The 24950-nt window shown below is 39.4% G+C and overlaps 2 protein-coding genes and 1 long non-coding RNA gene across 11 annotated transcripts; 1 reads left to right on the top strand and 2 right to left on the bottom strand.

Annotated features, from left to right (window-relative positions):
* Positions 1–472: 472 nt before the first annotated feature.
* LOC146668183 (uncharacterized) lies at positions 473–7755 on the bottom strand. Of its 5 annotated transcripts, XM_085410055.1 has the most exons (13): positions 7609–7755; positions 4652–4677; positions 4288–4373; positions 4107–4139; positions 3920–4009; positions 3437–3508; positions 3240–3328; positions 3025–3127; positions 2622–2724; positions 2490–2542; positions 1879–2382; positions 1165–1830; positions 473–1056 (listed from the first exon to the last, which is right to left on the bottom strand). In XM_085410055.1, exons 2-11 carry the CDS (start codon positions 4656–4658, stop codon positions 2284–2286), a joined length of 735 nt encoding a protein of 244 aa, XP_085266181.1. In that variant the 5' UTR covers positions 4659–4677; positions 7609–7755; the 3' UTR covers positions 473–1056; positions 1165–1830; positions 1879–2283. The 5 variants fall into 5 exon arrangements, with proteins under 5 accessions (XP_085266181.1, XP_085266179.1, XP_085266184.1 ...); XM_085410053.1 differs by lacking the exons at positions 4652–4677; positions 7609–7755 and having other exon boundaries at positions 4288–4633; XM_085410058.1 differs by lacking the exons at positions 3025–3127; positions 3240–3328; positions 4652–4677; positions 7609–7755 and having other exon boundaries at positions 4288–4643.
* On the top strand, positions 4789–5697 carry LOC146668184 (uncharacterized). The gene is made up of 3 exons (XR_014912133.1): positions 4789–5234; positions 5321–5439; positions 5571–5697. It is a non-coding gene; the product is annotated as an uncharacterized LOC146668184 (long non-coding RNA).
* Positions 7756–8471: 716 nt separating the features above from the next.
* fip1l1b (FIP1 like 1b (S. cerevisiae)) lies at positions 8472–20611 on the bottom strand. 5 transcript variants are annotated; one of them, XM_085410047.1, is made up of 16 exons: positions 20335–20611; positions 19914–19968; positions 17958–18024; positions 17737–17849; positions 16976–17040; positions 16747–16857; positions 15692–15822; positions 14907–15025; positions 14434–14487; positions 12972–13071; positions 12088–12244; positions 11901–11982; positions 11272–11327; positions 10933–11122; positions 10474–10620; positions 8472–9132 (listed from the first exon to the last, which is right to left on the bottom strand). In XM_085410047.1, the coding sequence occupies exons 1-16, from the start codon at positions 20411–20413 to the stop codon at positions 8988–8990; spliced, it is 1671 nt and encodes a 556-aa protein (XP_085266173.1). In that variant the 5' UTR covers positions 20414–20611; the 3' UTR covers positions 8472–8987. The 5 variants fall into 5 exon arrangements, with proteins under 5 accessions (XP_085266173.1, XP_085266175.1, XP_085266174.1 ...); XM_085410049.1 differs by having other exon boundaries at positions 8472–9129; XM_085410048.1 differs by having other exon boundaries at positions 11272–11324; positions 20335–20610.
* Positions 20612–24950: the final 4339 nt, after the last annotated feature.

Here is a 24950-nt window from a genome sequence, read left to right as displayed (position 1 = left end):
TGAAACAAGACAGGTAAAAACCGGCGTATAAAAGTTTACATAGGTATAAATAGCTCTAACACTTTACTCCAGCCTGGCGTCCACACATGTGGACATCACATTTTGGGTTATTTAGACCAAAATACTAAATCTTGATCAACAAGTGCCTGATATACAGTTACGAGGACATTATACTGCAACTGTTCTATCGAAATTTCAAATGAATGTCCTCATATGTGGCTCTCATTTTTCTCAGAAACAAAAATTAGGTAAAAAAAAAAAAAAAAAAAACAAAACAAAACCTGGTAATTCTTTCTTTTTACATTCATCGGGTTCCAATCGGCCCAAATATCAAAGAGAAATTAAAAATGCATGCCATGGAAGATTTCGGGTCTTAGGGGGTTAAAATGACCAGACCCCTCCGGCCTGTTTTCCAGGCCACTAAATTAAACCCAGTCAATTACACAGAATAAAAACCTACGAGGTCCACTAATAGTCCAAAAGTCCAAATCTTTAATAGAAAAGACAGGCAGAACTCAAACAAACAATAATCCAAACGAGGAGCATATACACACACTGGAAAGTAAATAATTATAAGTTATTAAATCAGACTAATTAAATACAGTAAAACTAATAAGGGAAGACGAACACACGGGAAATAAAAATAACAGTGTAAACATACCAAAACTCAAAATAAAACAGGAAAGCTACTACAAACCGAGTGTGACACAATTACATTCATATTGAAACATATGTGATAATTTTCTTTCTTTGTAGCATTTTTAAGATATGTGCTAGAACAGTCATTATGCTGTTTGGATTAGGAACCAATCATTTTTGCCAAATAGTTAACACAAACTTAGAACAACAATGAACAATTTTCAAGATTCTGATTTACAGAACAAACAAAAGTCACAAAAGGTTTCATTATTTAAGAGACAAGATCAAGTTTTTCCACACAGGAATGAAATGACAGAATCCAGTGCAGCGGGGCCAAAGGTGTGTGTCAGCAAACTGAAGGTTGAGGAATCAGTCAGCTCATGTTTAAGATTGTGTTGGATTTTGAGAAGAGTCTGTCTGTTATTAGAAAGTAAGATTAACAATGTTACACCAATAACCCAAATACGGGGAAATGACAAATAATACCAAAAAAGATACAACTTTCATATTGTTTTACTAACTTACTTTGTCATATCAGCACTTGAATGGTCGATGCCTTTACAGACCATGTCTGTTGTGACATCGCAGGCCAATCTTCCGGCAAACCCGAGGGCTAGCTCCCCAGCCTCCTCTTCACTCAGAACACTAAACACTGTTACTTTAGTTTTGGCCTTCTTAGGCCTGTCAAGAATCATTGCGGGCAGTTTGGCTTTACGGCCCTAAAAAAGAAAAAGTGCAAACACCAAAAGAGCAGAGAGAGACACACACACACACGCGCGTACAAAGTTAAATGCTTTTGTTTACATGGTGTAATTGTGTATATGTTGCAGCAAATGCACAATTTCCAGCCACATTGTCACTTCATTGATACGAGTAACCCGGATTTATTTCAGGTGACATCAAAATCACGAAATGTATACCTACCCCAATCAAACCTGAAAACATGAACTGACATGTTCTCTGCGTTGATTCTGCGCTTGATCTCGTCTTCTGTTATTGTGTAGGTTTTCTTTTTTGAGCTTGGTACAGATAAGCGACCATGCACTCTGTAAACTGTACTAGTTCCTTCTGAATCAGTTTGGAATTCTGTATCTGCATCGATCCTGTCAACATCATCAGCAGCAGCATTATCTGTACTCAGACTTGTGCCGTATACTTCTGCTTCTTTTTCGTTGTCTTCAGTCTGTGTACCTTCATCTCTTTCAGTCTGTGTACCTTCATCTCTTTCAGTCTGTGTACCTTCATCTCTGACTGTCAGTCTTCCTATCTCACTGTTACTTGTCGATTTGCTGCAGATGTTCTCTCCCTTAGGAACTTTTCCTTTGTCATTCGCTGCCTGATGCTTTCCCTGATGACATTCTTCACTGGCTACTTCTATTGCTCCTCCTGTATAGCCACCTACTATGGTGCACAACTCCTTTCCCTCTGCTGTGCTGCACTGTGCTGTTACATAAAGAAGAATGATATAAACAGCACTATATCAATTTAATTGTGAAGAGAAATCCCCACAATATGACACAGTTATGTCTAAAATAGTTTTGTGTAAAAAATGGATCTTGAAACGTCCACTTTAATTACACAGTCCTGGTGTGCAAAGGCAAAATTATGAAAAAAAATTTCACTTTAAACATTTTTGGACATTGTTTAGTTATATTGTGACTTACTCTCACAGAAGATACAGATGCCACAAACAGACTTTGAACAATGCATGTGCTTGTATGCACCACATTTCTGGCACTGCACCTGTGAATTAAAAAAAAAAAAAGAAGAAGAAATAAACAAACAAAAAACAAATGAACAAAGTCCATTATATAAACAATCTATATGGCTAAGGACATGTCATAGTGTACCCGGTCTTTGGCTGCAATCACACACCAGCACTGACTGCACTTCCTAGTTCGATCTGCAAAATATAATTTGTTTAAGTACAAGTTACATTTTCCAATGTTAGAGAAAAAGAAGGCAGCTAATTGTATCTTTACCTATTGAGGAAAATAAGTAGTGGCAAAGTCGGGACCTGAGCTTTGTGATTTCAGTGTTGTACTCCTCCACTTGTGTTTTACCGTCAATGAGAGATTGGGCAAACTAATAATTGACGAAGAAGAAAAAAAAAAAAAAAAAAAAAAAAAAAGAACAAAAAAAAGAACAAAAAGAATTAGATTAACAAAGAAATGTTTGTTTGTTTTTAACCCCCCCCCCCCCCGAGGAGAAAAAAAAAAAAAACAAAAAAAAAACAGAGCAACCAAAGCAAAGCATTACTGCTGAAATGGTTCAATCTACAAAAAAAAAATTGAGATTTTACCATCCTGCCTCTAAGGCTTTAAAAACTGAATAGGCAAAAATGTAAACATTACTTATATAGGTTAAAGCTATAGTTTTCAGTACCATTATGACATGCACTCCACATGAGTTCCCATCCTGTTGATGTGGGTGGCTCACATGTGACAAGGTCCACTCTCCAGCGCAGCCTCTTGCTGAAGCAAATGAGCTGAGAGATCGCAGTTATTACAAATAAAAAGCATATAGAGAAATCAATAACCACGTTCGGTAATGATTTCAATTAAATTAAATATGTTATGTTAAATATGTTAATTAATTACCTCCAGTTTTTCAACACCGCACTTTTTCTGACCTCCGACTCGCCAAATGAATTCATATAGACTATGGTCCTCTTGGGTATGTCACAAAACTGTTTTGTAAAAAGATGGATATGGTAGGCTTGGGCCTTGAGCTTTCCTAATGAGGGACACTGAAAAGTATCATGCACTAGAGAGAGTGCAAAATCTGTGCAACTTACAAACAAGGTCCAGTGGCTGCCGTTTTCCAGACAGGCTCCAATCAATTTCTCATACATCTGAAAGATGTTTTTCTGGAAATAAAAAGAATGTGACAAGTATGTTTTTCTGTCAAGAATGACACTGCAAAACTGCGAAAGCTTGTCAGGTGAGACTTGTAATTAATTCTGCAGATACACAAACATATAGAAAGTGTCATTTTTTGTTTACATTAATTAATTTCTATAGTGTGTACAAAACAAATCAAGACCACAGACTCAACACGCACCACTCAATTTTTGGTGTTCTTTATCAGTTGGCCAAGACAGAAATGTTTTAATCTGTGTGCATTGCTTTTGAGCAAGTCTTTACACAGAAAAGGTTTCAGAAAGGTATTTTTCAGGTTCTTCTGACAAGGCTTCAATTTTGGAAAATGCTGTTTGTTTATAGTGGCAACTTATAAACCCTTTGTGATAAGAACATAGTTACCACAGTCCAAGTCATACCTTCAAAAAGTATGCACTTTGTGCTCTTGTGGACCCATCCAAAATTTTTCCAGTGATTTGGCTTGGTATTGGATAAATGTGAGGGAAATTCTATAAAAATAACATAAATACACCTATGTTTTCAAATACATTACAAAAAAACGTAAACATGCTATGTCATTATGATCAAACAAGCTTTTCAACATACCTCACACTGCAAATAGATTAGGCCATCTATTACCTTATAAAACAAATAAATAAATACATATAAATAAAAACAGAACTAAGGAATACGATTCATTAAGTAAATTGTACAATAAAGTGTATTTAAAGCAGAATTTAACATTAGTTTTATGACAACATAAAAGGATTTTTATGTCAAGAGGTACCTCATCTGAAATGTTAGTCTGGTCAAACAGGGATTTCAAACTTGAAATACCAATAGAGTTTGGTCCAGCTACTCCCACAAGGTAATCTGTGAGAAAGCATATGCTGTAGTCAACAGATATCATTTTCTTTTTGCATGCTGCAACCATCATCCATTTCAGTCTTCTAGGAGCTTTGTCTGGTTGTAGTTCTTTTTTCTCCTCCTCTCCCCTCATCTATTAATTAAATTGTTTTCTGACCTTCCTAACTGTTTCCGACCTGTCTTCCCAATGTGATGTTTAAGCAATATATGTATGGTCAGAATCACATTGCATGTGATAATAAAAGGCTTGATTGGTTGATTATTCAACATGAGTTGACATTTACCTGACATTGTGAAGGAGTCACAGTTTCTGTAAGGGTGTAAGAACATAACATGTGGATTTGTTACACTTCTTTTTCACAAGTTAATAACAATCAATAATTTTCATTCCATTATTAACAAGCTATCACACGATGTCCCAGGGACAACATTTACGCGATGTCCCAGGGATGTCCCAGGGACAACATCTACGCGATGTCCCAGGTAGTGATGGGACGTTCTGTATCGAGGCTTCGGAGCCTGTGTCGAGTAATGGAGGGGGCGTTTCCGCGAAGCGCGTATCGAGGCTTGCTTCATTTATGGGAGGAGCTGAAAATGATGACGTCCGAAGCCTTGCTGCCCGGCTGTACCACGTGACTGGTTCATGAAGTGGTTCGAACTTTGCCGCGAGATATGACAGCGATACAAACCCCTCAGACTACATTCAAAAATGTGGGTGTTTGATGGAGAGTTGTTAGTGAGAGTTTGGAGACAGTTTGGAGGTTTATGAGAGTGAGGAGAGAAAGTCAGGAGAGAATGGAGCCAGCTAAGAAGAGGAGGATGTCCTCCCCTGTGTGGGAACATTTTGATCTTATTCCTCCCAACAAGGTATGTAAATTTCTACAGAAGATGTATTTTCATAATACTGATGGTGCAATACAATTTATGTTGAGCTGTCTTGACTTTTGTACAAGGTGAAGTGTTTGCTATGTGCCAGGGAGCTGGGATATAACAACAACACCTCATCCATGCTTAGGCACTACAGAGCTTTGCATGAGAATAAGGGGGAACACTGATTGTGGAGCAAGACCAGGTGAGCCATCAAATGCAGTGATAATATAGGATGCAGTAATGTTACTAAATGATATAACAATATTATACAACTGTTATAAGTTACGTGTGTGATATTTATATTTGTGCTTTATCTTTATTGTCTTTCCTCAGGAGAACAATCTCAAATAGATGAAGACCTGGTCAGCATGGTGATTGAGGACTCCCAGCCATTTAGCATTGTGGAGGACAAAGGATTCAAAAGATTTGTTAAATCATTAAATCCTAGCTATGTTCTCCCCACTAAAAAGGTCGTAAAAGCAGTGAAAATTTAGTTTTTACAGAATAAAATGTGAACAGGCAGGACTGAGGCTCAAAGCCTCAGTGTGTAGCTGTCCATACCTCAATGTTACAAAAGCACAACCACTGTCCACACCCCAACCACACCTCACCTCACAGTAAATGATCATTTCCATTTCAAGCATTTCCAAATAATCATTTCCCATACTGCCAGTATAAATATACACAGTGTACTGCCATCACTACAATATACATGTTTTACACACTCCTTTTGTTGTTGACATTTACAGGCTGTGTGCAAAATGCCACACTCTTCAAATTCATGCCAGCTATTATTTTTACGTCCAGTAGGTGTCCTGCTAGAGCAAATGAAGCTTCATGAAGCTTCGCGTTGGGGTGAACCAATTGGATGAAAAGCTTCAGTGCTTCATGGGGCTTCATCTGCCCATCACTAGTCCCAGGGACAACATCTACGCGATGTCCCAGGGACAACATCTACGCGATGTCCCAGGGACAACATCTACGCGATGTCCCAGGGACAACATCTACGCGATGTCCCAGGGACAACATCTACGCGATGTCCCAGGGACAACATCTACGCGATGTCCCAGGGACAACATTTACGCGATGTACCAGGACAAATTTGTAAATTTCTGGATTACTGTTAATCTCCATAGAATCAAGAACTCGTGTCCAGTTTCACAGCTATGGACCAGTTAATTATGTCTGTGAAGGTTCTCAGTCATCCAGGTCATCGTAGTCAAAGGAGCTTGCAAAGAAAAGCGTCTGGACTTCTTTAAGTTGCTTGAAGACGTTTCACCTCTCATCCGAGAAGCTTCTTCAGTTCTAAGGTCAAATGGTGGAGAGTCCCAGATATAAACCTAGTGGGAGTGACCCCCCACAGAGGGACAAAAGGACCCCCTGATGATCCTCTAATCGCCTGAGCCAAGGTGGGAAACTGGGCGTGGGTCCCAATCAGCCAGAGTTTCGGGTGTGTTCATTGTGAAACCTGGCCTCACCTATTCATGCAAATTCCTGAGGTCAGATGGCCCAGGATGTGAGTGGGCGTTGAGGCGTCTGGGAAGGGATCTCAAAACTGGATTATAGATGGCAGAGAGTTGGTGTCGTAAACCCCCGCCTCTGTTCAAAGATGGTCGCTCACAGTGGACATAGATGGCTTCTTTCACTCCTCTTTCAAACCATCTGTCCTACAGCGAGGAATGCTCAGACCTCTACATTGGAGAGACCAAACAGCCACTTCACAAGCGCATGGCACAACACAGAAGAGCCACCTCCACAGGACAAGACTCAGCAGTCCATCTGCATCTTAAGGATAAAGGACACTCTTTCGAGGATGCCAATGTTCACATTTTGGACAGATGGTTTGAAAGAGGAGTGAAAGAAGCCATCTATGTCCACTGTGAGCGACCATCTTTGAACAGAGGCGGGGGTTTACGACACCAACTGTCTGCCATCTATAATCCAGTTTTGAGATCCCTTCCCAGACTCCCACTAGGTTTATATCTGGGACTCTCCACCATTTGACCTTAGAACTGAAGAAGCTTCTCGGATGAGAGGTGAAACGTCTTCAAGCAACTTAAAGAAGTCCAGACGCTTTTCTTTGCAAGCTCCTTTGACCAGTTAATTATGTTTCCAGGTGATAGTTTGATTCATAGATTCAGCACACAACCATAAGTCTAGGCCTTTTAGTCCAGATTCTCTTCACTTGTGTTTGTAAAATGATCAGGGAAGCTACTGCAATTTTGCCTGACCCAACCCCCGGGCCACGAAACACCCAAAAAGTTGGGGAACGCTGGTCTAGAGAACACTGGTTAGCTAATGCTGTCGTCAAGTAGCCTATCGCTAGCAAACAAACAGCAAGCCAAGTGAGGAACATATGTATAATGCTTACCGTTTATTAAAGGAAAGTATCCTAAATTGACTTCAAATTCGGCGGACAGGCGAATTGACTTCAAATTTGGCGGACAGGCGGCGGTTTCTCGCTTCTTCACTTGTATTTCGAAATACTCGAAGGCGGGTATTTCGAAGTCGCAAAGGAATGACGTCACAAGAAGGTGATTGGTCACTTGCAATGTTGAACCTGGAACAACATTAATTATGATGATGTGGGAACAACGCTGACACGAGGAAATCAGATCGTCCGTAATGCACTAATCACTTGATTCAGGTGTGTTGACCCAGGACACCGGCCCTTGAGGCCTGGAATTAGCGCCTGTTCTACACGAACTCAATGATTGAAGTCAAAGAGGGTCCACTGTGATTTTTATTTTGTCATGTACTTTTTCAATGGTTGATCCTCACATTAAAGTTTCCTTTTTTTAAATAAAGTTTGTGTGCATAGGGTACACATCAACTTCAAAATGCTCAGCTTAAGACATTTTTTTCTCCTTATAGCTTCTTTATGAGCAGAGAAAAACCAACCCACCTGACCTCCGTCTTTTATGATGCAGTCCGTCAGAAGAAAGATGTCTAAAGGCCCAAGTCTGGATTCAGGTGATGGATGAACTGAGGGACTACTCCAAAGTTCATCGTTACATAAATAAGCATTATTTTTAGACTGAATCACGCAAAGTTTTTTATATAAAAAAAAAGTCCAGGAATAAAAATATAGAAAAGTGTGTATGAAGTCCTCTTTAATTAATCTGAAAAGAACCATACATATTTTCTACTTCATAAATTTGTGAGCTAAAGATGCATAATGGGGAGACTATAAAATTAAAAATGACAAACATTATTAGGCTCTGGAGAAATGAAAACAGTAGACAAGTATTTATTCCAAGAAAGTCACAAAAAGACATCTTATCAAAAAGTGTTTAATTGAACTTAACTGACAGCTTTCTAAGGAAGTCTTCATTGGGGACAAGAACAAATGGACAACATACAAACAACAGAAGAAGAGCAAATTCTGCTGATCATAGCGACTATACAGTGAAATCTTTGAGCCTGATTTACAGCAGTGCTCTGAAAGAAGGGGCAGAGAGAAAAATGAGGTGGTTAAAGACCAAATGATGTTTTGCCTGATCAGATGGAAAAGATGGGTTAGGAGAATGACCATTCCTCCTTCACCTCCTCCTTTGCTCCATTTATTCTGAAGTGATGGTGAGGGTGAATGACAGCAGGGTGGAGGAGAATGGAGACTGATGGAGAGGAGAGTGACAGGTCCATCTGTCACTCAGCCACTTTCTGGTTTTCTTGGTCTCTCGTTCATTTTCTCCCTTTCTGGTCAGCATGGAGACAAATGAAGGGATGAAAGATGGGAAGTGGTCATCGCTACTCCATGGCTTCCTGATTCTCTTGGTCTGCGCTGATCTCCTCGCTGGCCTCTTTGCCCTCCTTGCTCCTCTTGCTCTTCTTGTGTTTGTGCCGTCTGTGGCTGTCCCCCTCCTCACTGTCGTGCCTCCTCCTGCTACTGCTGCTAATGAAAGGTGAAGAGAACAGGAGAGAGAAAAAATGATCGGAAGAGAAGGGCAGGTGTAAGGAGATGGGAAGGAAGAGGAGGTGAAAAAGAGACACGGACAAAAAAAGGTTGAGATCAATACAGATGAAAGGTGAGAAGAAGAGAAATAGAGAAGAGAGGGCAAAGACAACGGAGAATGAAGAGAGGAACCGTGGGTTAGACAGGGCGGAGAGGTGGAAAGAAAATAAAGTATTAAAAACCTTCATATTTTCAGGGTTTGTCAGTTGAGCAATTTTGTTCCTCTGATATTTCGATCCTCATATCACACATATGACATTTTTAATGACGTCAGTAAATTGTCTGAAAATTCTTGGGGGGGATTGTTGTTGCTGTAAACTGTGACTTCAGTTTACAGCTGACTTTTTAATTGTTTAAAAACACTGAATCTCAACGTTTTAGAAGGACAGATCTCGATAAAACTAACACTTCGTGAGCTGCTACTGCTTTTAGTTTAAACTCTACTTTCATATGGAACAACTGAAAATTCGTAAAAGCTAAAATATTTCTGTTTAACTCACATGTTTACATTTCATTTCACAGCATAAGCTTAGCTCTAGAACACCAACGCTACGTGATTAAAAGTCCAATCATCTTGGAACCCTGTGTGTGTTGTCTACGCAATAACAGCCAATATTTTAGGGCTTCTGGTTTAGTTCAAGTTCAAGGTTCTTTATTTGTCACATGCATAGTTATACAAGTATAACACACAGTGAAATGTAGCCTGACACGCTCCTCGACATGTGCAAAAATTGGGGGGGGGGGGGGTGTAGAGGAAGAACATTATATATATACAGACATATAGTGTATATACACTGGGTGAATGTGCAGTAGTAGCAGCAAGCAGGTGAATTCTGTACATTAATATGAATAGACATCTGACTTGTTGGTGTGTATCAGGACTAATACTTCCTGTTCCTCCCAGTGATCAGTGTTTAAGGATACAGATATTATTCATTAGTTCTAAAAATAAAAAATTGCAATAGAGTTTATTTAATGCAATCCCTTTTTTGCCTGCTCATATATGATTGCCCTGAACAGGAAACCACAGAACCTCCAGAATCAAAATTTGTTGTCTGCAGAAATGCATGAATATTTACATAAAGTATCCATTTATAGTATTCACAGGAGTTAAACTAAGCCCAATAAATAAAACAGAGAGCAACTTTCATCAGCGTTAACTATGTGACAGGCTTTCACTTTTAAAAGACCAGAAAACTAACCAAATAAATAAAATGTTCCAGTTTGGCAAATAAACTAGTTACACAACAGGGGTGAAAGAAAAACTCTGTGTTCATTTACCTGCGTGAGGATTTGTGGCGCCCCTCTTCTTTCTCTCTGTGCCGCCTCTCTCTGTGTCTTTCCTCTTTCTCCCGGCTTGCACGGTCACGGTGGCGTTCTGCGTAACCACGCTCTTGATAATCACGGTACCGATACCGCTCCTCGTCGCTGTAGAAGACGAAAAGGAAAGAAGAATTTACTTCATTTACATATAAAACAACTCAGTCTCTGTTTAAAGCAGCGTCTTAACATCGATTGTTCACTTTTCTTTTATTACTCTTAATTTGCTCGCGGTAACATTTGTGATGAGTTTGACGACCGCGTGACGACTATATGTATGATCACTGATACACCAATACCCACGAACAGCTGAAAAGAAACTGCTCAAATTATTTGTTTATCCCTTTCTGTGGCTTTACAGATGCCATTCAAATCCCCCAGCAGCCCATTCACTACTCTGTTTTTGTCCCGCTGGTGTACCTGGTGTAGCTCATAGCTGAAGGGCTGTGCTCCCTCTCTCGTTCCCGCTCATGTGTCCTCTCTCTGGGTCTTTCTCTGTCCTTGTCTCTTTTGTCATCTCGGCGGGAATAATAGTCCCAAGGTTTGGAGTTATCTATCATCGGAGGCCAAGGAGGAGGCACACCTCCAACCATGGGGGGAGGGTAAGCACCTGAAAACAAATAAGAGGGAAAGCTGGAGTTCATTTAAATAAAAATATGTAACGACAAATGGTGATGGTGCAAATGTATGCATCAACATGCATTTTCGTAACGTTTGCCACATCTGTCACTGACAGCACCAGATTACATTGGTCTGTACCTTGAGGAAACGGATACGGAGGAACAGAGCGTCCATCATAACCTCCTGGATGGCTGCTTCGAAAACACACAGAAACGAAACATTACTTCAGTGTGTATGTGTGTGCGCGTGTTGTCCTTTTCACTGACGCAACGATTACTGTTCATATAGTCATATAGCATCCAATGGCATTGTTATGTTTCATTATATAGTCATCATATCTTTTCTCAAGTTTTAGAACTGAATGAAAACACATTAAAAAACATGAGGCTGTGTTTCCTTAGACATTAACCCAAGGTTGCACAGCTTGAATAACTATGTGTGTGTGTTTAAACTTTGCACCAAAAAAAGAAAAAAAAGAAAGAAAAAGGCCAAAACAAACCTTTTATATAATACCTATACAGTGTCACTGAATTGCAGGTCAGTGCCCCAGTGCACGTTTGGGGTAGTACAAAGAAGTAAATGGACTTAAAGTGTGTGCACAGGTGTAAAATGCAGCTGAAAACACTTGTGAATACATGTCTATATTTATGTTATGTCAAGTTGTTTTCAAGCTATACATTATGATGTTGCACTAGCTTTAAAAACATCCATATTTAAAGTGCTAGAGTTGAACTGCAACTGTGTGTATGTGTGTACAGACGCATTACCTGTCCATAGTGGGGATGATAGAAGGAGGAGGCCCACTAGTTGGTGGAGGAAAACTAGGAGGAGGGACAGTAATGGGCAACCCTACAAAGAAACAGAAGGAGTGAAGAGAGTAAACATGCTGAAAATATTGCATAACAATAATAATGATAATAATGATAATAACGATAAACAGTAAACTGAACTTACTGGGTGGGGGGATGAGTGGAGGTGCAGTACTGACGTTTGGTGGCGGAGGGAGAAATGGCGGTGGGGGAATGTTTGGAGGAAGTGGTCCGGGAGGGAAGAATGTGGGAATCTTAGCAGGAGCAGGTTCAGCCTCTGATGTCGAGTGCTCAGAGATCACCTGCACAACAACAGAGAGGTGAGGAGGAACACAGAGAGAGCAAACATCACACAGTTTTAATGTCTGTCGACATACTAAAAACAGCTGACTGATGCTATCAGAAGTTGAGTTTGCCATACTGTGTAACCACAAAGCCTTCTAAAATCCTGAGGCGTAACCCAGTGTACACCTCACTAGAAACATGTCAGGTGGACAAAGTGCCGAACTACTGTCAGTACTGTCGATTCCTCCCCTTTGCATTTCCAGTTACTTTTTCCCTGCTGTTTTTGAGTTCATCAGTGAGAGAATAACAATCACTGCTCAGTATAAGGAATACGATTCATAGAAGGACTCACAAATGTCAGCAAATTCCTAGAGGGAGATTGCTGAAACCATCCTAATGGATGTGAGGGAACATACAAAGAAGAAAAAATGTTTGCCTCTAAAAATGAAAAACAAAACCCACAACAAAGAGTGGGAATCCATGAAGGAAAAAAAGTCCAAGCATTTTATTTGTTTCTATCGGCTGGGTGTGCATATAAAACACTGGGGCGCGACCACAAGATAATTAACACACCAGCACGAGCATAAATGCCAACAACAATGCTGGCCACTTATGTAGGTTACATCATAAGCTACAAAAAGACTCCCCACAGAAATCTAAATCAGGCCTTATGTTCACTGTGAAAGACGCATAAACAAACTATAACTGGAGGTTTTTCTTGCGAGTTTCTGTTTTTGCTTGTACCTGAATATTGTTGCCCTCTAGATTATGTCGGCGACGACCCTCAACTCTGCTGATAGTTGCCAACTGTCCACCAATCACATCGATTGTGCCGCTCGATTTCCTAAAAAAAAATAATAATAAATTAAAAAAAAAAAAAAAGGACAATTTTTTAAAAATTTACATTATGGTACCGAGCAGGATCCAAAGAAAATGGGCTCCAGCTACTTTCAAATGTACTACAGTCAAAAATAATGAGCAAATAAATTACAAGCCAAATTCACCAAAAAGTGTCAGTTTCTGTCTGGTAATTTAGTAAACCAGGGGTACGTATGGTTATTTATGCTGTTTTACCAGCATACATAACGACAGTACTCATTAACTATGGCAAAAACAACAACACTGAGATAAAGGCTACTTACCATGAATACTCACACTTTCTTCTTAAATTTAGAGATAAACACTATTAATTTAATTTTTACGTTAAATTATAAGTAAATTTGAATTTGCCAAGAAGTGATGTAGGACTTTTAGAGCATTACAACACAACAAAATTTGGCACAATTATTGTTTTATTTCGATTATCTTGTTTTGATAAATCAGCAGAAGCCATCACTCTAACTGAAATTAAAATTCAATTAGCTGCAGAGCCACCATGACACCATCATATCTGCAACAATCAGCCAAGGTTTAGATCTAAAACAATTTGTAACTTTCTTTTTACGCTTGGTTAAATCAGCCTTTTGGGTCTCAGATAAAAACTATAACACCATTAAAGAACACACTTAAGAAAATAGCGGTTTAAAAAGAGAAGCCATCTTTAAATGGATTTTCCACCTATTTGTGTTGAAAGTATTTGTCATTTTTATTAGCTTTAACCTCCTAAGACCCGAACTCTTCCATGCATGCATTTTCAATTTCTCTTTGCTATTTGGGCTGATTGGGACCCGATGAATGTAAAACAAAGAATTACCTGATTTTTGTTTATGACAAAAATGAGATCCACAAGTGAGGACACTTGTTTTAAATTTTGATAGAACAGTGGCAAGATAATGTCCCCGTAAGTGGATATCAGGCCCTTGTAGAGCACAATTTAGTATTTTTGTCTAGACAACCCAAAATGTGATGTCCACATACACCAGGTCCTAGGAGGTTTAGTTTAATTTTATATTTTAAAGTTAGTTTCTGATACTGTTACAATACAACTAAAATAAATATCATTATTAATGAAACTAATAACTTTTTTAATATGATATGAGAACCTCACATAGTTAACTGGCCTGCTGTTAGCATTTCTTCTCTTTTGCTTAAGCTGTAAAGCTGCAAAGACACATGCAAGTCAACTACACAAACAGAAAGAAACAAGAATGAAAATCAAGCTGTCTTTGAGGCTTCAAAAGCACCCAGAGAAGCCCATTCCTTAAACATCTATGCATTTCCCATCAGGCCCCCTTAACCTCGGAGGGACAAGGCCATGCCCACTTACGTATAATAAGACATGTCCTGAGGAGGCGGGCCAGTCCACTGAGGGGGAGAGATCCTACCATTTTGAGACAAAGGACAGGGGTAATGAGAGTAACACACATAATAAAAACCATGGGAAGGCGCCTCATTTTAACCACAGGCACACTGGTGATTATTCTGGAAGTGGCCCAGTGTGTTTGTGTCTCCTTATGACCCAAGATGGTGCCTGCGAATGTTGGATTTAAAAACTGTTAACACAATAAACTGATGAAATTTTTACTTTCTTGTACCAAAACCATCAACAATTTACTCCTCGTCCTTCCGTTAAAGATGGCCAGTTAACTGTATGTGGTTGTTTTAAGCATCTTCATCCAACCCTCCCTAGCCCCATAACTGGATTATGTATTTCACTGTGCGCTTAACCTCTACTGAAAAACTGTAAGTGTGTTTCTCTACCAAATATTAAACATGTGAATGTAGAGGCAGGAGTCTTACCTGGTGACCTGACTGACAGCAGACTTATACAAGCTGACAGGAGATGTGAAGTCTGGCTTTGAGGTGTGAACTGGCAAACTGGGTATGTCTTTTTCATTACCAGTTCTGCCCTGCTGAACCTGGAAAAGAGCCACACAAAAAAATTCATGCATCTTCTGAAGGAGAACAAGGGTGCTGATTTTAAAGTAGATACGGTCAAGCAATGGTCATGCAGCAGTACACGAAATTCTAAATTTGTCATCGTGGTTTTGAAGTCACTGTGTAGCTGCATGTTTTTGGAAACACATTGGCTATATTTTTTACAATTAAAATTCAGATGCTGGTAGATTTCCAGGAAAATACCTAGATACAAAAATAACATGACATAAATGTCTTTATTCTTTCCCCTGTAGGTCAACTGACATCAAAGCATGTCACTGACTCTGGTTGCTACCACATTGCTAATCGCTTCCTGTGTGAACACCCTGTAGAACCTGCCTCCTAAAAATGCAAGCCTTTACTCATTTAGCCACATTACCACATGCTCTGTGTTGGTGGTTAACTGAAGACAAAAGCTAAAACATGTAGTGAGGTCAGACAGCTTTCCCCTTTAAGTTACGTAGCCCTGTGACCTGTATGGAACAGCTATGAAACATTTAGCCGTTAGATCTGCTAACGTTTAGGCATTTACACGTTGTATAAAGTCAAATAAAATGCTCAAAAAGAAACTGAGGGTTGGTGGAAGCAGGAGCTGAAGTACAAAAACAAACAAAGACAGAGCCAGCAGTGGTGCAGTGATATCTTACAGTGATCTTGCTTGTCACTGAGCCAACTGTAGAGACCTCCAGGCCCATACGCAGCCTCTTCTGTTTTTCACAGTAAGCCTTCCATGTGTCTTCATTGAAGCCATAGTTGAAGTAGTCTGACAGATCGGCTCCTACATAGAAAAAAAACAAAAAAACCAAAAACATGCACATTTTATGAAATTCTGTAAAAAAAATCAGATGTGCTCTGATTTTCTTTTCTTCTTTTTTTACTGAGGAGGAAATATGGATTTACAGATTTGGCTAAGACTGGATCCACGATGTCAACCTTGCAATTTTCAAAAAGGAAGGAATAGCAACCAGTTTAAAAAATTAATACCATATTTCTGTTGACTAACAATTATGGACTATGGAATGGAATTAGAGACACATGGTCATATTTGTGTACTAAACAGCAAACATCCTGCAACTTGCACACTGTGGTGTCTAAAATATTAAGAAAATCTCTACTACAGACTTGATGCAAAAGATAAAAGGAGCAGTGACTTCTGCTTGTCACAGACCGTGACATTAAGCAGATACAAAATGTAGACAATGGTCTGCAGAGCTGTGCATAGGACTAATGCACAACCACGCTAGTCATTTTAGGCTCTGAGTGCCTCCACCATGTAGCGTTTTGTTAAGGCTGGCAATACTTGGAAGACCAACCATGAGTCGTACAGCTACAGAAAGTGGAAAGATGATGGCTCCATAGACAAACACCACAGCAGGCTACTGTTTACAATCTTTTCATAGATTCACCTACAGAAATCTTGCAAGTTTTAATTCTTCTACCTAGATCTCGTAGACTCAATAGAAGATTTTTTGGGAAGGGGGAACACTAGAGTAAAAAAAAAAAAAAAAATTGTGTGTTTGATTTCTAACACAATAAAAAGCATTTAAAAAGAGAGAGATCGGTAGTAAAAATGAAATTTGTAAGACATTTATTTTTTCTCCATATGATATAAAATGCTTATTTACTCACTTTTGGAGGCAGCCTCTGGCTTTTAAATATTTTGTCTATAAAAGCAAAGACACAGACACAAGCACACACGCACCTGGTTTCCTCCATGGTTTCTCTTCAAAAGACTCCATGTCCACCTCTAGCACTGGAACACCGTTAATGTTTCCAGGTGCATCGAGATCCACTCCCTTCAGCTTTGCGGAAACTGAAAATAAACAATACAACAAGTTACAAGATGACATTACAGTAATGAAACAGGCAAACTGTCTTTATTGTATGTTTTTATTCAGGAAAAAAGAGATTAAGCCAGTAGAGAACGACACCTTGTCCATAAGGTCTGGAGCCTGTTGATTTGATGTTGAGGTTGACAGGTGGGGCTCCATAAGTTCTGGGAGGAAAGCAACAGTATTAAGACTCTGAATGAAACATCCCAACATAAACTTCAAATTACAATTACCATATTCACATTACCCTTTCAGTTTTTCAGCAAATTCATTTATTTAGCTGTTGATAGCTCACTTGAACTTATGTGTTCACTGAAGCATCCTGTTTTATAAGTGGATCAAAAAGTCCATTAACTCCGTCATGTCAAAGCATTAAGAAGCTTGTAGTACAAACAGCTAGTGTTGACTCACTCATTAGGATCCCATATCAAGTCATTATGACATTTGAGATTCTTCCTGGCAGATCCTCTCAGGAGGAGCTTACAGATCTCTTCACAAATGTTCAATTGGGATCTCTGTTTATTTCAGAGACTCAAGGACAGTCAGAATTTTCCTGAAGCGACTCCACGTTCGTAGTTTCCTTACATTTACTGTGGCACTGATAGTCTAAAGTTGCTGCATTGTGAGGTTTGCTTCGAGGTTCTTTTTGAAATATTTATTTGTTAAATTCTAAATAGTTTTCCTGCTCCTGAGAAGCACCCCACAGAGCACGATGCTGACACCACCACGCTACATCACAAGGAAGGTACAAGCAAGGTGATGAGCCATCTCCGAATCAGAAACCTCACCCTGCAGCTTTTATATAAACCAGCCACAAACTGTAAAAATATGTACAACAACACAATTTGCCTCAAACGTACGTGTACTGTGGCGCTCCGGTTTTTATGTCTCCAATCGTGACACGGACATCATCGTCGTCATCATCGCTGTCGCTGTCGCTCTCCACATCCTCGCCTGCAGCCTCACCTGTGGCCTGAAAATCCAGAAGTAAAAACAACACAAGAAACATTCATTGAGTTGGAAATAAGTTTGTAATAAAAACAAACAAAAATTATTGAAACTGTGCATGTAAGCTACACACCTCAGAGGCAACTCCATTTCCTGTAGTGTGCGCAGCAGCATCATCTGTTGAAGCATCAGCAGGGGCACTGAAAAAAAACATTAGACACAACAGACCAAATATAAAATTTATTCTCAGTCCAAAGTTTCTGGGTCCAAAATCTCACAAAGTTTTTCACCTGGGTGGAGATCTGGTGACTGTGAAGGCCACAACACCTGATTTACATCATTTTCATACTCTTTAAACTATTCAGTCATCAGAGTACTGACATCCTAACAGAGGCCATTCTAATAAGGAAGAAATTTTTAATCAAAGGATAACTTATTATCACTATACTATACACTATATTTACTTGCAGTGACCCTTATCTTAAAGAAAACAAGTATTAGAAAAACAAAACATGCCACCAAAATGTCACTTAAAACAAAGCTGCCACAGCATGACCTCACTGTAGAGTTCAAGGTGTTACATTTTGTCCTATTATCTATCTGTATGTAAAAAAGAAAAAAAAAATAGGAGAAAATTGTTTCAAAAGACTATTCGTTTGTTTTTAAGTCTCCCTTAGTAGCTTTTAATTAAACTAGATATGTACACATACTCATGTGATCTGCTGCCTTTTTGTTTTGGTTTTTTTTAATATGTTTAACCACTTTTGTTATTCAAATTTAAGCACATAATGTAACTGTAAGATGTCTGTATGTTAGGTGGAGCCCAAGTGATGATATAGCAGTAAGCCAAAATTATTTTTGGCCTGTCACAGATATGTTCGATAAATCTGTCTAAGGCTGGGTATAATTTAATAATGGTGTCATTATAAAGCATTCACTATGAGCCAGAGGTACCTTTACTAAACAAGATTAGATTAAATTACACTAATTTTATTCTTTGTGCTGCTGCTGTAACAGAGTTTCCCCCTGTAGGATCAATGAATCTATGACAGCAGCAATAGTGCCATCAGCATCTGCAGCACATGTAGCAGAGTATAAATGAAGAGATGATGTGTAGCTTTAACGACTGACAAACAACATCCTCATAATTTTCTCTTTTCAATAATATTCTAACATACTAGATGTAAAGCAATCTAATCAGCCAATCACATAGCAGTAAATGCATCTAGCATGTGATTTTAGTTTGGGAGCATGACATGGCTGATTTCAGAAATCCACTGGGATTTTCCCATACAACCATTTCTAGGGTTTACAGAGAATGGACTTGGGAAAATAAAGAAAGAAAAACTATCCAGTTCTCTCAATGCCAAAGGTCAAAGGTAAATGGTCAGGTTGATTCAAGCTGAGGACAGCAGCAGTAGATCATATAACCAAATAACCAACCAAAGAATTGGTTTCTGCTGCAACATTCAGATGGTAGGCACGAATATCATGACAGCATTGACAAATCCTGCCTTGTAGCTGCCACTTAGCATTGTTAGTGATGTAATGGAGTGGGAGATATTTTTAGTTTGGCTCCCATAACACCAACTGAGCATTATTTAAACACCATATCCTACCTGAGGTTCTCAGGTAGGATACAGCCTACCTATATCTCATCAGATTCTCATGGATGTACAGCGATTCATCAGTAACAACTGTGTGATGTCATGAAGTCAACATGGACCAAAATCTCAGATGAAATCATCCATCACTTTGCTGAATCTACGCCACAAAGAATTAAAGCAGTTCTGACAGCAAAAGGCGGTCCAACCCAGTTACTTGCAAGGTGCAGCTAATAAAGTGACCTCTGAGTGTCTATTAATAGTGCCTTTTGTCCCTCCCCAGGGATACAGCATCAGCTGAAATCCACCTCAATAAATCTAAAAATTATAAAAAATTTAAATACTCCTAGAGTTCGTGAGAAGTGATAGCTGTACTGAACTATATTACCTTTGCTAGTTACTTTGCCAACGCTCGTTGACCCTGAAATGTGTTACACACAGAGGGTTTTTGTTTTAAATCCAGGCTAAGATTGAATTATAGTTACCTGACAGCAGCGTTCAGCTTGGCTTCCTCATCCTCGTCTTTGCTCTCCGACTCATCTGGAATAGAAATTAAAAGCAACTGAGTTCATTTATCGTTATCTAATATATATTTAACTAAAGTTTTGTTTTAAAACTAACAAGGTGAGCTGCAGAAAATACATACGCCACTTCATAGTCCAGTTAAAAGTTATAACAAGCCAGAGTAACACTCAAATGATTTGACTCGAGCGGTGCAGCCACAACAGGCCGACCAAAAACCCGCTGCTAGCTTAGCTTCCAGGCTAACGCTCGTGATTAACGGGATAGCGCACAGTGATATCTGTTGGTTAGCAGTTAATTAGGAACATAGCGAGAGAGATCGTGTTCCACGTCTCTGTCGGTTCGAAGGAACCGTTTCTGCGGACGTCAGGTGGTTGTTTTTACCTCCATACAGCCATTCCTCCTCCTCGTCTCCGGCGCTGGCATCAGTGGTGGCTGTTTTGTCCGCTTCCTCCGCAGACATGTTCAACTTACACGGAGAGCTAAACCAGCAGCGGCTTCAACAGCTACAAGCTTCAATAAAGCTCACAGGTCCAAAAATAACAGTACAACTTCTCCCTTTATCGGGGAAACGTGGTTATGTACATAAATTATGTCTTCATAGGTTCATTTCCAACCTTTGCGAGTCGGAGTGAACCCGGAAGAGATTGGTGGCACCCCGCTAATGTCAAGAGTGATAGGAGAAAACACAGCGCCCCCAGCGGGCAGAATAAAGGCTCCTTTTTTTTATGTCGCTTTTTTTTTTAAATACGTGAACAGTGAAAGAAAATCTAAAATTCAGTAACAGGAATGATGGCGGTTTAACTTTCAGGAGAATTAAATAAAACGTTATTTTGTGCTGTGACAATTAGTTCGATTATTTTTCAAAGTAACCACCAAATGTATGACCAAAAGTGCTTCTTCAATCTCTTTTCCAGCTCTGCTTTTCTTTTAGGAGAAAGTGAAACTTTGCTATGATAAACTTTATTACTCAGTACAACCTGAAGGGCATTTAAAGCTCTTCTGCAGATGTTGGCTGCCTTTTTATTCTGTTCTCCGAGGTTTGGGTTCTGGGGAGGCCAATCCATGACTGATCATGATCCTTCTGTGTTTTTGAATCCAGGTATACTGTTACTGCGTTGGCACTGTACTTGGGAGCATCGTTATTATGAGAAATGAAGCCGATGCCAGTCAGACAGACAGAGCCTCCATCATGTTTTATAGTTGGCCCTAGAGACTCACTGCTGTACGCTCTCTCCTGACCTCCTCTGTACATAGTGAGAATTCCCATCAAAATTTTCAAATTTGGATTCATCACTCCAAAAGATCTGTTGCCACTAATTTTCAGTCCAGTTCTCATGTAATCTGGCATACCCCAGCCTTTTGTCCCTGTTTCTCTTCCCTTCCTTCACTAAGAAAGGCTTCTTGCTATCCGCCCTTCCACTGAGAACATTTCTGAAGAGGCCAGATGCAACTCTTAGCTCCTGGGTCTGTTCTTTGTGAGATTTTCTTCTAGTTCTTAAGGACATGGCGTTCGGATACTGTTCATCTGCTGTAGAGAGTTTTTTAGGCCTGCCACTTATTCCACTTATTATTTTTTTACTGTTTTATTCCAGTTTCCTCAAATGGTTTTAATGGATACCCTGCACATATCCTGAGTTATGTCAAGTTTTTCGCTCCGCAGTCTAGACTCTCGTGGTGGTGAAGATAAGATGGAGGCTTGGATGAGTGGTTTGCATAAGGCGGAATTGGGGAGGAGGTGGGTTGCATGAAGGAGTCTGCAAGGAAGAATGAAAGATGCCCAGTGCGATGTAAAGTACATAGAGTGGAGGCTGATTGGTAGAAAGATGACTGGACTAAAGCAATGATGTCAGCATTGAGTTTTACAGCGTGGGAAAATGGAAGTGATGTAAAGAATAGACTGACAGCCAACCACGTAGGAAAGCAGACAGATGAGTCAATACTAATCTTCCTTATTGAACTTACATACTTGTGCTTCATAAATGGGAACAAATTTTGTGGTTTTTGACAGGCTTCAAGTTACCAAAGTGCCAAAGCATACGGCTTATTATCTGATCTTAGCTTCTCTGTGAAGATTTCGTTATGTGTTGACAACACATTTACCTGATAAAGGTCAGACACAAAGACTGGACTGAATATTGGTGAAAAAGCAGCCAATGTCCACAGAACCCCCCCCCCCCCCGGAAAGCGCAGTGGTGAACAAAAATATTGAACAACACCACTTTAAAGAATAAGAAGAAAGTCTGGCACCTTGGAAGCAAACATTTACAAAACTTGGGTTGGCATAAGACTTGTGCAATGTGCTTTACATTTTTCATCTTATTAAAGAAAGTATAAGTGTTGTTATTGATTGAAACCCTGGTAGCAAATTTTCTCATATTCCTATCTCCACAAGCATTGGGGAAAATGAAGCCCCTCGGGGCCTCACCACATGCGAAGCATAGCAGAGCAGGATAAGCACATGTCCAGATGATTTAAAAAAAAACACTGTGTACTCCATTTAGCTGAGCGAGTTTCAAGCTCCTTGTCCTGCACGAAGGCTCAGTGTCACGTCTTACCATGGTGCTTTCATCGTTCATTAAATTAGCTCCCCCCTGCACTTATGCTGTAAATGATCAAAGTGCCTGATCTGTTTAAGAAAGTTGTGTCTGAGTCTGAAGGCAGTACAGCCAATGGCCTGGGGCACACACTGTACCTGATGTAAAAGGCCATGTAGACGCTTCAGCCTCCCATTTGTTTGCATTACCGCCTGGTAAATTGACATAAATAAATCTACTTTTGTTTTTAGTATATCATGGGATGCCACACTTAATATAGTGTAATGTGTTTTCAGCTGAACTATTCAGTCCTTCGAAATGTTTTGATGTTTCTCATAATCTGTTGGCTTCTGTCTATCCATGGAAAAATGTGTAGCCAGAGGTAAAGGTGGTACTGGCTTCCACTGAAATATGTTTAGACCTTTATTATTTTGAAGATTTGAATATATAAGCCAACTAATGTATTACACAGTTTTATTATAAATAAAGTTATACACTTCTAAGGATACCTTTTACCTACAAAAAGCCAGGTAAGCACCCCTGAATATATTTTACAAAAGTGCATGGACATGTAGATATTCTTTGTGAAGATGAGCACTCTTCCATTTGTAGAACAGCCTCCACTCTTTTGGAAATGTTTCTGCAAGACTGTAGAATCTCACTGCAGGAGTTTGCTTCCATTCAGACATTCAGCAAGGCTGAATGTTCAGCTTATACTACTTGGATATGCTGCAAAAATGAATAAAGATAGCAGCTATACCAAAGTATTTCAAAGACTATTCTGGACAGTAAGTTGTTCATGCATTTCCCTGCATCTAGCTGGCTTTGATAGAAGTGAAACTTCACTGGACAAGGTAATCATAAAAAACTAAAACACAAAGAAGTTGTGAGGGCAAAATTGCAGCTTTTCCAAGGACAATGCTAGTTTTACAGCTAAGCCATCTCTGGAACAGCAGTAGAAGCAACTAAGTACATTTCCTTATGCAGACTACTTCAATAAAGCACAATTTTAACGTTATTATTTCTTAGTTTTGGACTATTTTATCTGTATTCTTTATTTTTTGGTTTATAGCAAGTAAGTTGTTACTAATGCAAATTATAAGCAATAAATAAATGATGTTAAACAATGTTATGTGTAAGCCAGAGGTTCTAAAAACACAAGAGCTATTCACCAAAGCCAATGTACTATATTGTAATTTTAAGAAAAGTAAACCAGATTCACAACAAAATTTATTGAGGTATTTCTCTGGTCGCTATCCACTTCTCCACCAGGTTTCATGAAGTTCAGCTGGGTGGTTTTTGTGTAATCTTGCCGACAAACAAATGTCACTAGAAACATACCTCCACATCAGCTCCTTCCTTAGAAAAGGAATAAAGACTTAAACTTTGCCTCTCTCAAAGAGCTTTTATAAGTTTATAACCTCAAGAAGCAGCTGCAGACTCATCAGCAGCAAAATGACTTCTCATGATTGCTGTTGTGGTTGTTTGCACAAGAAGTTGCCTGCTAATGCAAAGAAAACTCTTAATGCATTTATGGCCTCTGACCAGTTAAGTGGAGCCACTTTAGCTTTGTCAGTAAAGGACAAGGAAATCTGTGGATTCTCTCACTCTCCCTCAGTTTTTACAGTGGAAATTACACAGAGGCGTGGCCTGAGTTCTGACACTCACTGGTTTATCTGAGGCTGAAATGAAATTAATTTTTATGTAGTGCGTGCTCTCTCTCACAGGGAGAGTGAAAAATGGGATGGTAACACTATAGTTGTGATTATATTGATTTTTTTCCCCCCATACCGTATGTGAGAACCACACAGGGGTTCATATCACGGGAATCTACTGTATCACATCATATGTGTGGGCTTTTGTGTGGCTCCCCCAAGTTTACGGTGTATTCACACACACACCACACAAACACACACACACACACGTACAGGGACTAATGGTCTCAAACTTAAACTGATCATGGAAATTGCATTTATTTCATTCACTCTCTCTCCCTCTCACGCGTCTCTCTTCCAGTCTGTTACTCCTCTGTGTTTTCTGATCACATTCCCTCCCTTTGTTTCCTTTATACCCCCACCTACTTTTCACGCTCTTTTCTCCCTTTTCTCTTTTCCCTTCCATTTACTCAAGAGCTATTTCAAGTCAAATTTACTTAACTGAGATGACCGTAATTAGATAAAGTCTTGCAAAGCATCTTTTGAGACGAAAAGACAACAAAGCAGCTTTTAAACTAGAAAAGCACATCTTCCCCGAGGTTCAGTGCCAGGGTCCTGTTTCTTGAGAGAAAGGATACAGATCTAACAGTCTGCTCCTCTGCCATTCCCACCTGTCCATCTGTTCATTAACTTTAGCTTAGTGGTTTTTGTGTAATCTTGCTGATAGACAGTGTTAATCACATACCACCAACTTAATTCTCACCTTGCCACTCTCAAGGTAAACCCTGCTTCAGCATTTACAGGTGCC

The sequence above is a fragment of the Rhamphochromis longiceps genome, linkage group LG6, assembly GCF_057381845.1.
Source record: "Rhamphochromis longiceps isolate RC_006_pf linkage group LG6, R_longiceps_female_GT1.1, whole genome shotgun sequence".
Classification (NCBI taxonomy): Eukaryota; Metazoa; Chordata; class Actinopteri; order Cichliformes; family Cichlidae; genus Rhamphochromis; species Rhamphochromis longiceps.
Note: the sequence above shows the minus strand (reverse complement) of the source record. Positions and strands in the feature narration are given on the sequence as shown.